Genomic DNA, 15,777 nt, shown 5'->3' on the forward strand with positions numbered 1-15,777 from the left:
GCCGCAGCCTTCCCCATGCCGGCGGCAGAGTCAGCCGCAGCCTTCCCCATGCCGGCGGCAGAGTCAGCCGCAGCCTTCCCCATGCCGGCGGCAGAGTCAGCCGCAGCCTTCCCCATGCCGGCGGCAGAGTCAGCCGCAGCCTTCCCCATGCCGGCGGCAGAGTCAGCCGCAGCCTTCCCCATGCCGGCGGCAGAGTCAGCCGCAGCCTTCCCCATGCCGGCGGCAGAGTCAGCCGCAGCCTTCCCCATGCCGGCGGCAGAGTCAGCCGCAGCCTTCCCCATGCCGGCGGCAGAGTCAGCCGCAGCCTTCCCCATGCCGGCATCAGAGTCAGCCGCAGCCTTCCCCATGCCGGCATCAGAGTCAGCCGTAGCCTTCCCCATGCCGGCATCAGAGTCAGCCGCAGCCTTCCCCATGCCGGCATCAGAGTCAGCCGCAGCCTTCCCCATGCCGGCGTCAGAGTCAGCCGCAGCCTTCCCCATGCCGGCGTCAGAGTCAGCTGCAGCCTTCCCCATGTTCAATAAGTATCGATACTGAAGAATCTGAAACGGTTCCAATACCCATGTCCCACGTATCGATATCAGCTGCGCGTTCCCGCTCTCTTTCTCTTTTCCGACAGTGAGTTGACACACTGCACGTGAACGCATAACAACAGAGCCCCGCCTCCTCTCACATACTTGACTCGTTTGTGGCAGTTAAATCGTGTTTATGTTAGAAAAGATGGCCAGTCTCAGTAACACATCTGGCGTGGTGCACGCTCGTTACGCTTCCCGTGTTTACCATAGCGATCCATGTATGTGCGCTGATCAATAATTTTATCCACTCGTTTCATTCGCCCTGGTTATATGTTGTTTATGTTAGTACAGAGTCTCCGCAACAGTTCACATGTTTAATGCACGCGTTTCTGTCTTTATGTGCGCTCATCAATGATTTCATCCACTCGTCTCGTTCGCTCCGGTTAAGTTGATGTTTGAAATAATGCTGGTGCGAGTAAAGTCTCCGCAACAGTTCTCGTGTGTGATACACGTTTGCACTCCAGTGTTTACCATAGCGCTCAATGTATGTGCGCTGTTCAATGATTTCATCCACTCGTCTCATTCGCTCCAGTTAAAAGTTGTTAATGTTAGAAAGATGCGGAGTCTCTGCAACAGTTCTTGCGTTTAAGTTTGCATTTCTGTCTATATGTGCGCTGATCAATGATTACAGTATGGGCCTATGTGAATAAAAGCCAATTTAGCCAAATAAAAATGTAGGCTATTAATTAACATTAACAAACAATGAATGAGCAATACATCTGTTCAAGTATTTATTAATCTCATGTTAGTTAGTTGTTAGTTAAAAAATGCAACTATTTATGTAAGCTCCCCTGTTAAAAAAACAGCATATGCTGGGTTAGGTATGTTTTGATTGATGCTGGTTTGACCAGGTTAAACCAGCACATGAATAGTTTAAACCAGCACAAACCAGCATCAAAACATACCAAACTAGCATAGGCTGGTTTTTTCAACAGGGCCTGGTCCATTAATACTGACAAATACAACTTTGATTTTAAATAGTAAATGTATTAGTAAAATTAACATTAGATTAACAATTAATAAATAATGTAAAAATATATACCTCATTGTCTAGTCTTGTTCAATTTAACTTCAAATAAAAATTAAAAAGGCCTATATTGCTATTGCTTATTAGGGCCTTATTGCTATGGCAGTTTATTCCCCGTGGTGTCGAAAATGGTATCGAATATCGATATTTTTTTAGGTATTGAATCGAAGTTAGAAATTCCAGTATCGTGACAACACTAGTCCCTAGGGCCTGGAGGTCCTCAGTCAGCGGCCGCTTTCCCCGAGTCGGCTGTAACTGCTTCCACAGTTGCCTTGTCCAAGTCTGCTGCAGCACCCCTTGAGGCTGTCCCTGAGTTAGCGGCCATGTTCCCAGGGCCAGGAGGCCCTCAGGCAGCGGCCGTTTTCCCTGAGTCGGCCACCAAGTCTGCTGCAGTTCCCTTGTCCAAGTCTGTTGCAGTTTCTCCTGCTCCCATGTCAGAGTCAGCTGCAGCCTCCCCCAAACCGGCTTCCACGGCTGCTCTCCCAGGGCTAGGAGGCCCTCAGTCAGCGGCTGCTTTCCCTGAGCCGGCCACAGAGTCTGCTGCAGCTTCCCCCGTCCTCGTGTCTATGTCAGCCACAGCTTCCCATGCTCCCATGTCCAAGTCGGTTGCAGCATCCCCAGTCCTCATGTCCAAGTCTGTTGCAATTTCCCCTTCTCCCATGCCTATGCCAGGGTCAACTACAGCCTCTCCCATGCCCATGCCAGGGTCAGTTACAGCCTCTCCTACCCCTTTGTCCTTTGCCCAGTCCTGGTCCCCCAGTCTCGGTGTTGCCCCCTCTATCTCACCACAGTCTCGTCCCCCTACCTGTCCTTCACAGCCCTGGTTAACTAGCCCCAACCTTGCCAGTTCTGCCTCATCACAGGCCGGGTTCCCTTCCTACCCGCCACCCAGGTCCTGGCCTCCCGGTCCTGCCCCCTTTAATTACCCTTTGTTATCGTTTAGGTCAGGGGTCACCAACTAGCGGACTCCGGTCCGAATGCGGACCGCGAGATGCGTCTGTCCGGAACTCAAAAGCCTTTTGACATAATAAATAAATGAATGCCTAACATTATTTTCTAATGCAATCAAATTTATACCAGGCACATCAAGGTCCGCTCAGTAGCAGTTTGGGTCCTACGGCGCCACAGACAGTTAACATATGCGCACTGTTGCTACGTTCAGACGTCGATGAGTGAAGAGAGCCGAGACAGACTCGCTGCACAGCGCGCAGACAGATGTAACTCAGTGACTGAAAAACAATGTCCTTTTCAAAAGTTAGAAAAGTTGACGCTGAAAACCATGTTTTCCGAAATGAATGTGTCGAGAGATTTGCATTTATTCTTCCTGCATCGACATGAACAAGGCCGGTTTGTCTCATTTGCTCGGAGTCTGTTGCGGTTGTCAAAAGTGGAAACATTAAACGGCATTATGAAACTAGACATAGACACTTTGAAGAGACTTGTCCGCAGCAGTCTGAGGTAAGGACACGGAAATATATTAGCTCAAAGCCAAGTAGGAGCGATCTACACGGGTCCTCCCTCACTCACTTAACGCCCAACAACCAGCACATGAATGTTCACTAAGAATACAGTGGATCTTAGGAAAACATAACAAGCCCTTTACTGATGGGGAAATAGTAAAAGAGTGAATGAAGGCTGCGTGTGAAACACTTTTAGAAGGAAAATTAAGACATGAACTAAAAGAAACTATTAAACAAACCCCCTTTCAGCTGCAACAGCCACCAGAAGAGCTGAAATGTTATGAGAGGATGATCAGTCACAACTTGATGCTGCTATTTGTTCATCTCAGTTCAGCAGAAAACTACACTTTAGTTTTCTTTTAAAGTTGTTAATGTTGAAATGAATGTATGTTCAGTGCAGGTTTAGAGATTGGGGCATTTTGCACATTTTCCTTCATTATATTGTTGTCAGACATTGTTATGCCATCGTATAGATATGAAAAACCATCTATTCATGTTTTTAGTTATTTAATTGTCCGGACCTCGGCTGGTAAGGAGGGTTCCTTTACTGGACCTCAAGCAATTTTAGTTGAAGACTCCTGGTTTAGGTCTTCTCACCGGTACTAATCAGTGTCTCATCTCTTTTCTCTTCTGCCTCGTTTCCCTGATGACTCTCACCTGGTTTGCTCTTTGTCTTCGTTCTCTCCCCTCCTGTTTCTAGTTTGGGTTTTGATTTCCTTCCCTTTATATTTCCTTCTGTTCTTCAGTCCTTTGTCAGACCGTTGCATGTTAAATGCCAGCTCTGACTGCCACAGTCTTGTTCTGTCTTAGTTACCGCCTAGTCTTGCTAATTGTTTTTGTAGTGCTTCAGTGCCTTTGCTCTTTGCTACTTTTTCCCCTGTGCCCCTCAGTGTTCCCTGGTGTCTCGGACCTCTGCTCTCATCACCTCCCGGCACCTCCTCACAAGGGATCACCTTTATCGTCTGGATTCTTCCAGCGGGTCGAGACTGCTCCCCGCTGAGTGTCTGGTAGAGTAAAGGTTTTGCTTCTTACCGTGAGTACCGCTGGGTCGAGCTCTCTCCCCACGGGCTCACGAGGTACCTGTGGCTAGTGACTCTGGTGATCTGCTGTGGACATATTTTGCTCAATAAAGACCTTTTTCCCGCACTTGAGTCTCCGAACCTCTTGTTCCTCTCCGAGTCATGACAACGGCACACATTATTACTGTGTACATACAGATAAAAATATATATACTGTATATTTTTATGTACACACTTATAACCTAAAGGTTTCAGTTGGTCAGTGGTGCAGTCCATTTCAGTGTCCTCAAAATAGCAACACCCCAACAATGCACCTGAACACCTCATTTTCAGACCAGCACGCCCATGGATGGACAAATGCATTTGCTATTTAAACAATGTGGCGCATGACGTGAAAACGATATGAAACTAGCAAAAACCACTTTGCGCCACGTGTATGATAGGGCCCAAAGTGTTTACAGAACAATCTAGCCTATACCTGTAGGACTGTGTGTTGAGATGCACTACAGTATTAGCGGCACCTGATGACATCTGCTCAGCAAGCTTGACTAACGCGGCCTGCCAGAACTGATGCTATACGCTTGATACATTCTCGCCTTAAAAAAACCTGTTGAATCAACATTTTATTAACAAAAAATAACAGAAATATGGTGCAGAATGAACGGGTTTCACAGATACAGCTGCTCATTCTTTTTAAAGACATTATGGGCTTCTTTATGTCATAGACACTCAAACAATCACATGTGTTTTATGTTACGTTTTTGGGACATCAGATCATTCATGCAAAAGGCAAAGGATTGCTGTGAGCGAGTGCTGTGTCTTATGCCAAGTTCACACTACACAACTTTAAACGTCGGCCGATCGTTGTGCTGTTCAGACCACATGACTTGTTCTCTGTAAAGTCTGGAGTCTTGAAGTTGTGAAGGTGTTCACACTACGTGACATTGCATGAATGATCTGCAACAAGAGGTCACAATCTACACAAGCTGAAAACAACTCGACTCCATCCGGCCCCCAAACCACGTTTTTTTCACACAAAAAAATGAATGTTGAATCTACAGACTTTAAAGTTGATTTTTGATGTATGTATGTAAAGGTTACATGGCTCTTTAAGTATATTACAGTTTCTGGAAGAAATTTTTGTACTATTTCTGCACAGTGCTTGGACCCCTGAAGGTAATAACTGCTGTGTACATACCAAACACAAACTGGAGGGTGAATTCATTTCATTTTCTGCAGCAATGCAGAGTGAGCCTGCGGTAATGTACTGAGAGGAGAAAAAGCAAAAATTGAGGCATGCGTTGAAATCTGTAGCTTGTATTATAAAAGACAGAACACTTGATAGTATGATCGTTTCTTACGATAAGAGATCCCCAGTAAACAATTCCACTGAAGACGGAGATGGACCCTGCATTTACTGCAGACACAATGCCAAACAGGAAAGTCAGCACACCAATCATTATCTGGACCGTCTGTGTAGGACAAAATGAACATATAAACTATCATGTCATTGTATTTGCGGATGTGTAAAATCGGATTATTATTTTACATTTTTTTCAAATGTCAAACATTCTTCTCTGACTGATACACTTCAAATTTAACTATTGTACTCTGTAAATGATCAACCTTATCTCATGTTGGTGTCTTTCCTGCACTGTCACCAAGTCACATTCTTCAAAGAAATTTGTGTATGCTTTGTTAATATTTAGAACGTATTCCAGTGTTTTTTTCACCTCGCACAAATAAAAACCAATCGAAGAGTTGCAAATGCAAAACCCTGTAAACCCCTCGTTTAAATGAACATTTTTCATCAAGCTCAATAGCAGATATTTCAGAGCGGTCAGAGTGTGGTATGTAGTGGGTCAAATGATTTGAGTAACATATACTATGTGAGGAGAGCATTCACTCAACATCTGCCCCTCTTCAACTACCTCTTCTGACAGGTTAAACAAAGCCTGCTCTCTTTGTCACTTTAAACAGACTAATAAGCTCTTTGCACTACCTCACATCTGCACTGTTGTATATTTCACTGGTTTGCACTCCATCTGCCATTACTTATCTTCTTTTTCTTTCTTTTTTTAAATATCCCTGCTTGTAATAGTTGTATTTGACATATATGTATAATCTGTATTTTTTTATATATTATTTATTCTGTGTAGTGTTATTTGTGTGTGCCATGGGTCTGAGAGTAGGGCTGTGCACAATTAACCGAAATAAATATCACGTGATTTATGCTCAGCTTTTGAGTGAAATACGGGAAAATGCTGCTGCACCCGAAAGCCAGAGGGCGCTCTCGTGCGGAAACTCCAAACACTCACTGCAGAAGAAGACCATAACACGCGTATGCTGTGTCCCAATACGCCCTTTTCACATGACGTCACGCATTTTCCGTTGTGCCGCGAAGCAGTGTATCATTACTTCCGCTAGCACTCCAGTTCATAAGGTGGCGGTAATGCACCTATAAGCTGATTTGCCAACTGTCAGTAAAACTCAAGAAGAAGAAGTTACTTCCGCTAGCACCTCAGAATGGAGTTTACCAAGTGGCTTGCACATCTGCCACAAATACGGCTAGATGATGTACAACGTCTTGCAAACAAATTTTTGCTAACGACAAGATCAAAGCTAGAGAAAGGATACAAATTCTTCATTGAACAGTACCTGTTTGATTATGATTGAAGTGTTTTGTTTTCTTTTTGTGTTAGCGAAGGTGCTAGGATAAGTACTTGTATACGTGTTCTGTCAGTTTTTTTTCTCACTGTTGTTAAATTCCAGCGCGACGGCAAAACGGAAGTTCTTCTTCTTCTTCTTCTTCTTCTTCTTGTTTGTTGCAAGATGGATGTTATGATACACTGCTTTGCAAAAAGGCGGAAGTTAAGTGACGCCATTGTGAATAGGGTGTATTCGGGGGATACAACCTTCTTAGGTTGCGGACTTAAAAACGAGGACTTGTTTTTCAAAGCACGCAGTCTCAAAAGTCCAAGAAGCGAACTGAAACGAGACGGTCCAGCCTCACAGAGGATTTCCTAATTGCGTCAACTGCTGCTCATGTTGCGTGGCGGCAGCAGCAGGACACAGCAGAGACGTTTCGGACTTTTTTTTAACAAATACGGAGCCAGAAAAATGATGTTTTATTTGAGAGAATATGACACGTTTATGTAGATTAAAACAGCCCAACAGTATATTAAATTAACCAATCTTAGAAATTTAAAACACAATAATGCACCAATAATGTTAATGAACAACATCATATATAATATTAAAACACTGAAATGGACCGTTTTTGTGAATTACATACTTTAACTAAAGCTTTGAATAATTATTTAAAAATTTCAAGCCGTTACAGGCGCGCAATGAATCTCGGGATAGCCGAGGCTGTAAAGGATACATTCGTTCTATCCTTAAAACCCGCGGAAATAAGGTCGCATTTTGGGGTTGCATTTGAAGCAACCTGACGGTACACGATCCAGGATGCCTGCACGATCCATTCTGCGCATGCGCATAATTACATAGTAGATCACGTCACGGTTTCCCTACACTATTGGTATCACGCAAGCATTCGATGAAACACTCGACGGCCAGGCAGCACAACTGGGGCATATTTTTGTAGGCTATATTGTGTTTTTCATTTAACAGTTCACGGCGAGTCGATTTTGATGTTTTAAAATGTAGCTTACGCTATGCATTATGATGCGTTTACGTGGTTGCTAATCCAAAATAATAAAGGAGTTGTTACATGAACATACACGATTTTGGTTACATGTGGAATAAAGTCTGAGTCTTTCTGTCACTGCAAACCTTCAGTTTCCTCCATACTCCCCTTTGCGATTCATTACTGTATGGCATTAGGCCTATGGCGTTATTATAATGACAAATGTCGCGAGCGCATTATTACAAGGCGAGAGCGCATTCTTGTCATACGAGCGCGCGAATCTCTCCGCTCGCACGCCGATTTCCTTTGCTCGTGCACAAAACTGGACGCGCGCTTTCAACTATACGCTGCTCTCTTATGAATATTCTCTCCTCTCGCTCAGTGAGCGTGTGCGCACTCAAAATGCGTACCGTGCGTCCACGAATCTTTTGGTACTCTTGCTCTCAAGAGGTCCTCCTGCGTGTTCCAGGCATTATAGGCTGTCAAAAGTAGTCAACCAATCAGGGATAGGCTTCCACGGCGGGCCAATGAAAACGCGACCTTTTACATGGCATCTTATTGGTTGAAAGTGACTCGACGTTTTCAACGAAGCGAGATGGATCCACCACGTTCTCAGGTAACAATATTAATATATTTGATGCAACATTATTAGTCAAATGTGTATTAGAAATGAACGGGGCATTAGGATGCTTTGTAGGCTACATATAAACATCAGTTTAACTACCATGTTATTCAGACAAAACAGGCCAACACCCTCAAGTTCATGTGGTCCTCATGCATGTCCTACACTAAACATAATATTGTCAAAATAGTACTAAATTGATTACCGAACAATTTAGATTGGTGTCTTAAGTTAGCTTTATTCTAAAATAATATTTACTACAAGTAACGGTACATATCAAAACAATAATAGCACTGGAGCATTTGGAAATATCATATAATATTCTATACCTATTTGGTTATGCATTTAATGCGTTTGCAGACACACACTGTAAGTGTTCTGCATTCAGTGTTCCAGAAGTTCAGGGCACACAACTGAACTTCTATGCAATATACCAAACGCTCCCTTACCGTTCATTTATAATATACATTTGATGAATAATGTTGCATCAAATATATTAAAATTGTTACCTGAGAACGTGGTGGATCCAGAGGCATATTAAGACCTCATGGTGCCCCCCATCCACCCACCTACCCACACGCAAGAATCCACTCATTAAAAGATTTATATATTAAAAGATTTTATAAGAATGAAACTCAGCAATTTACAATATACTATTTTACAAGAATTACACATTAACATGACACTTTTGTAGAAAAGAACACGAAAAACAACTCTTCTCATCAAGCATTTTTAACAATTAGGCCTACTGTAGTTAAGAGGTCGCGTTTTCATTGGCCCGCCGTGGAAGCCTATCCCTGATTGGTTGACTACTTTTGACAGCCTATAATGCCTGGAACACACAGGAGGACCTCTCGAGAGCAAGAGTACCGAAGGATTCGTGGACGCACGGAACGCATTTTGAGTGCGCACACGCTCACTGAGCGAGAGGAGAGACAATTCATAAGAGAGCAGCGTATAGTTGAAAGCGCGCGTCCAGTTTTGTGCACGAGCAAAGGAAATCGGCGTGCGAGCGGAGAGATTCGCGCGCTCGTATGACAAGAATGCGCTCTCGCCTTGTAATAATGCGCTCGCGACATTTGTCATTATAATAACGCCATATAGGCCTACTTAACTTGCTGTGTTTCGAGGTCAGGTCAGTAGTATTGTCAAAGACGGTTTGTGTCGTTTTTTTATTAAAAGCTGCAAATATTAGTTAACTTTAAATTGAGTAATTTTGTATTAGTATGGATCTATATAGGCTAATATATCTATCTATATAATCTAAATGAGGACAATAATCCCTTCAATGGTGTTTACAAAAAGACAAGAAGGAACATAATATGCATTTCTGCCTAGACTATCTGCACTTACATGAAGAAAGAACTACAAACAAGTCTGGGGAAACGTTACAGAGTATTTCAAACTGACAATGGAAATGACTTGAAAGAACGCAGTGTGCACACAGAAGTGACATGAGACCAGAAGTGGACAGTACTGAAAGTCGTGGTACAAAGGTGCGCAAGCGTGGACCAGATCGTGCAGTTTCGTAAATCGTCGCAAAACAGAATTATCATTTGCGCATGCGCGTTATATATTACATTATAATGCGCATGTGCGGACAGATCGTGCAGGCATCCCAGATCGTGTACCGACACAACCTTTGAATCGGGACAGCCTTACCAACCTTCAGTCGCGCTGCTGTGACGCAATTGGTCTTAAAATGCAGCCTTCAAAGCACGCAGCCCCCGAATTGGGACACAGCCGTAGTTCTAGGAAATGCCTAAGGACATGTTTTTATCACTGTTCCTCAAGCCTCCTCAGGTATTTTCATAATAATAAAGTATATTTATAATGATCGTGTTTGACGGGTGTTGCTTTTTCAAATGCACGTTATAAGCGACTCAAACTCGCACTGCTTTTAGATCGAGCAGCATTTCCTACTGATCCCAGAGCCGTGCTTCACGGACAAGCTACGCATTAAAAAAATATCGATGCTTTGCATAATCGATCCAGCTCAATTTCAGCATGATTTATTGGTATCTGAGAGTAACGCAATTTCAATCCTCTATATGTATGTACTGTACATGTGGCAGAATTGACAATAAAGCAGACTTGAACTTGAATCATAATTTGACGGAAGTGGCTTTGAGAGGGTTTTCCATCTGAACTCTTCAATTATTTTGGGTTTATGAAGAATTTCTCACCCCAAGGGCCTTTGGTTGGCCTTTCAGAAATGCCTGAAGTCCATGACGAGGTGAAACTCCTGCTGACTGTTGTACATAGACAGGCACAGGAGCATTTGGCACCGTTGTCACTGGTGTTGTTTGTGTTGGTGGCTGAAATTGGATAATGAGCGTTGAAGAGCTCACAGGTATGACAGTGCTGGACATTTTGAATCTCACCTGACCTAGAAAATCAAAGCATGCAAATGATACCATTATGATATACTGTAGATTTTAATAATATATAACAAACAGCTATTTTTCAACTGATTTACATCATTTACATTTACAGGCATTTAGCAGATGCTCTTTTCCAAAGACATTCATAAAAGTGACCTACCTGCCCTTTTAGAAACATTTTTATATTCCATAAAGACATTTTAGTTCAAACAACAACAACAACAACAAAATTCAGACATAATGCAAAGATTGTTTTATAAAGGTAGTCAGATAAGTAGTGCAAGTGTATGTATAATCGGCTTAAGGTCTATTTTATGGAAGCATATTGGTAGCAATTATCAAATTGAAATGCAATTTGCAAAATGGCAATGCAGTATGTAAAATGACAATGCATTTATGTCTTTAAATATACATTTAAATTAACATATGTGCAACATTAGGTGCAAAATTAAAATGAAAATTCAATAACACAATTGACATTTGTCCGTTCCTACACTACTTTTAATATGTATTTTGAAATGCATATTTTAACGCTCTTTAAGTTGCAAAATTACAATTAAAATGCATTCCCCGGATTGAGTACATGTGTTTAAGATAGCCAAGCAAAACTGTTGCAAAATGATCATTCAAATGTTATTTTCCCTAAATGCATTAACATTCACGGGTTGAACATTTTGGATTGCATTTTCATTACACAGCGCGCCGAGTGTTGCAAAATTCAATGTGGACTTGAGAATGCATTTCCAGCTGGCCACGCCCCCTCCCCGATACAGCGTCATTGTGTGAAGGCGGAGCCAGGTGTACGTGCAAGTAAAACAGTATTCCCAAGAAAAAAACATAGTCTTGTATTCAGAACAATATGGTCATTTCAATCGCTCAATCAAAAATGTATGAGAATTAAAAGTCAAAGCTCTAAAACAGACAATTAATCGTCATAATCACAATGATTTATTAGACAATTAATCGTCAGTCAAATTTCATAATCATGACAGCCCTAATCAGACTATAAAATAAATGGCCTGATAAAACATTAGATTGATTGATTAAATATTATTTATTAAAAAAGCATTGTCCGGACCTCCGCCGCAAAAAATATAGAGACCACATTCCCCCCCAAAGCCGTAACACGTTAAACTGTGAAGTTCATTCATGCAGACATGTAGAACTGACAGATGATGTGTGTAAATAACAGGATTCGGCATCCACTAGTCCGCATCTAGTTTGATGGACTCAATGCAGCCGGAAAACAAGTTTCACTCGCAAAATAGACTAAAACTAAGTAAATGGCAGTTCACCATTTCATTAAGCTATCAGTTATTGATCAGCATGAGACATACGTGTGAGCGTGTGAACAGACTCAAATGCGTGTGACTCACAGTGAATGCGGGAGACTTGAGAGCCTGTAACATGAACAGAGTTTAGCGGGCTGTGCGTCAGTAATAAGGGTCCGTGGGGAAACGCAGCGCTCCGTGTGTACTGTAGTTAAATGGATTAAACAAAGCTTCGAGGCAACAAAATTTGCCTCCATGATTTTTTGTATTCGAATTACTTTTTTGTATTAAGAATCGTTTCAGCCCTAGTTTGTTTAATACGAGAACAAGGTATAGACATGTTATATATGAAAGGTAACCTTAAATGACTTCTCTTGTGATCTGGCGCTATATAAAAAATAATATTAACTTGACCATCAAGGGGGGCGGGAGGTGCGGGGCGCCCCCCTAAGGCAATGGTAGGGGAAGCACTGGACCTATAAAACACCTTATGACTTCATGCACCTTAATCTGCTTACACCGATAGGATATCAGTACCCGTCTAAGCCACATTTATCTGGTAAAGGGGGTGGCCTTGCGGTCATCTATCGTAACTCCATAACACTCACTCAGCTGAATTTTCACACTACTAAGACTTTCGAATACATGGTTTTGAAAGCTGGCTCAAAATGTCCCCACACAATTATTCTGATCTATAGGCAACCCAAACAGCAGAATTATTTTTTCTCTGAACTTAGTGAACAATAAAGCTAGCATGTGCTTTATTAACTAAGGTCATCTTGCTTGGGGACTTTGACATACATGTTGACCCACCCTGTTCTAATGGTATCTAATTAAAGTCTGTTTTGGACTGTTTCGATCCTTATCAGAATTTTAATTTCCCAACTCACACTAGTGTTGCGCGATAGACTGGTACTAGAAAATGTATTTGGTACCGGTACTTTAATGACGTGCGTGTTTCAGAGAAAACGCATACTGAAATGTGTCCATTTGCGGCAGCCGTATGTGCGCGCATGCTCTCTTCAGTCAGTGGATGCGTACAACTTTCTTTCCTCGTATTTGCGTTGCAGATTTCGGGGTGACGACAAAATGATAGTCATGGCGGCAAACATAAGTTTGTTCATGGCTTGTCAGTGAAGCAGATTCGCAAAGAGGCATTATAGCCGAGTTAAAGCGTGCGGCAAAGTGCAGATGAAGTCCGTCTGTGCAAAATCTGCGGACCACATGAGAGCCAACATGATCAGCTTGGCAAAGCATTTCACCAACAGACATCCCGACCGTTTAAAGAACTTTAAAAGCGACAGGTAGCGTATGTGAAGGACAACAACATCCTGAATAATGCTTTAGGATTTGTTTTGTGACAGGCCAACATTATTGATAACGCTTTACAACTAGGTTCCATTTCTAAACATTAGTTAGCTAACATGAACTAATAATGGGTACTAATACTTCCACAGCATTTATTCATCTTAATGGTTCATTTTAACGGATTTAATAAATATTTCAATCAATTTAAAATATTAACAGTTGTATTTGTTAACATTTGTCAATGAACTAATATGAATAAAAAACTAGTTTTGTATTAAGTTTCATAAACAAGTTAATAAATGCTGTAAAAAGAGATTTATTGTTAGTTCATGTTCAATGTTTTTAATGAATTGTAATGTATTGAAGTGAATGAATTTAACCATGCTTTAAGGTCTTAGCTAGTATTTATGTAGATTCATTTAAGTTTAAACAGTTTATTTTCTCGTTTCACCTCAGCAGACAGCAAACACTGAGACACGTACACGTTTAGGGCTGTATCATAGATTGACACCTGACACTCATATGTAGGTCTGTGTGGTGACATGTTATTTTTAAATAAGGGGGAAGACATGTTCAAAAAGCAAGGCAGGAACACCGTGCAAGTTGTAAGAGTAAAAAATAAAATAACAGAATTTTAAGTTATTTATGTTTAATTACTTCCTGTATGTTCTTTTTGCATGGTATCGATTTAGTATTGGTATTGAAATACTTTTCTTAGGTATTGTATCGAAGTCAAAAATATGGTACCAACTAACTGTGGTGATAATGTAACTCTTTTATTGTAAGATCAGTGCTGTCAATGTTGATACTTTTTACTTAGTAGAGAGAGCCTACTTGGATGAAAACTGCTTCAATGAGATCAATTATAGTAATGCTGCATTTTATTGTCAGTAACGGTAGCGGCGTTGTAACGGGGGAAACAGTAATTAGTTTGATTACTCGTTACATAAAAAACTAACACCGTTAGTAACGCCGTTATTTATAACGCAGTTAATCACTGGTACTAGAGTTGTCACGGTACCAAAATTTCAGTAGTCGGTACCAATACCAGTAAAATTCCACGGTTCTCGGTACCAATTTCGGTACAAAGCAAAACACCAGTACATGCTAATTGAAACACAATTTTATTAATAAAGCTCATTGTTAATATAAATGTATAGAAAGCAATGCCATTTTGTGTACATGAAGTATACGTTAATTGTTGCTGAAACTGTTGTGTGCTCTCTGCTGATGCACATCCTCCTCAGTCTGCTGCTGTATAAGACAAATAGAATAAACTTCAGTAAGTCAACTGACTGAACAAACATGCATATGCAATATTAAAACAAATCTCCGTTTTTATACTGCATTTACACAAGATTACTTACATTAAGGTAACTGTATATTAAAATAATGAATGCAACAGATATATTTTCCTTTAGTTTAAATGTGGCTTTTTAAACCTAATAGAGTTATCTATCCAAGACATACACATTGCTAGTCATACAGTTAGTATGATAGTTTTCTAGCGCACAGATTTCAGATAGGCCTAAATAAAACAGGTACTGTAAACCCCACCCTGTCCTCCCATTTATTTGACCCCATTACAGTTATAAAAGCATTAAATGGTTAATCAGGACACTTGACTGGATTAGCATTGGCGCTAACAAATTAACATGCAAACAGGGACGTTTATTTTAATGTAACCTTTAATTTAACATATGCTACAACATTCATAATGCAAACGCGAACAGAACTTACCGCTTGAACTTGTTAACTTAAATCTGGATGCTTCCTCTGAAACTCTGTTCGTTTCTTCGTGATATGACTGGAATCTGAAGTATTTCTGCGCGCATCTCTTGTGGATCGGAGCCGCATTTATCTGCTCATCACGTATTATTGCGTCTATAAAAAGTTTCCGACTGACAACCTGTCAGACAGAGCATCAGTACCCGGCTGACCCGGTACGTCAGTGGTACCGGGTCTTATGAAAATTAGGTACCGACAACTTTTTTATTTTTAGGTACTGACTTGGACCCGAAGTACCAGTACTTTTGACAACACTAACTGGTACACAACGAGTTCACCAGTATGAATGGAAAGCACATTGCGATCAGAACGACTCGCAAACAAATGACTCCTTTTAACCGATTCGTTTAAACTGTTGAAACTTTTCAGTCACTAGCAAACATTAAAAAATTCTGTGATTCATTCAAAGCTCAGTTAACCACAAGAGAATGCAGGATGTGAATGAGCTTTGCAAATTTAGTAATACTGGTTAATTGTGTTGGCTATTGTGGGCTGAAAAGTTTGTTGAAAAGGATAAAAACCTGTATTTGATTTAAAGATGCCATGAATTTAGTAATACTGGTTAATTGTGTTGGCTATTGTGGACTGAAAAGTTTGTTGAAAAGGATAAAAACCTGTATTTGATTTAAAGATGCCATGAATTAAGAAAAATTGATGTCTTATGCTGCTATAGCGCA

General features: G+C 41.2%; 1 protein-coding gene across 2 annotated transcripts in view; it reads right to left on the minus strand.

Moving 5' to 3' along the window:
- The window catches only part of LOC130563644 (membrane-spanning 4-domains subfamily A member 4A-like), a 51,820-nt gene that overhangs the window by 15,240 nt on the left and 20,803 nt on the right, over positions 1-15,777 (minus strand). For both annotated transcript variants that reach the window (XM_057349332.1, XM_057349331.1), the window contains exons 2-4: positions 10,536-10,738; positions 5,440-5,550; positions 5,277-5,345 (exon numbers count right to left, since the gene is read on the minus strand). In XM_057349332.1, the coding sequence (XP_057205315.1) occupies positions 5,277-5,345; positions 5,440-5,550; positions 10,536-10,721 (366 nt within the window). In that variant the 5' untranslated portion in view covers positions 10,722-10,738. The remainder of the gene's footprint in view (positions 1-5,276; positions 5,346-5,439; positions 5,551-10,535; positions 10,739-15,777) is intronic.

Source organism: Triplophysa rosa, linkage group LG13, assembly GCF_024868665.1.
Source record: "Triplophysa rosa linkage group LG13, Trosa_1v2, whole genome shotgun sequence".
NCBI lineage: Eukaryota > Metazoa > Chordata > Actinopteri > Cypriniformes > Nemacheilidae > Triplophysa > Triplophysa rosa.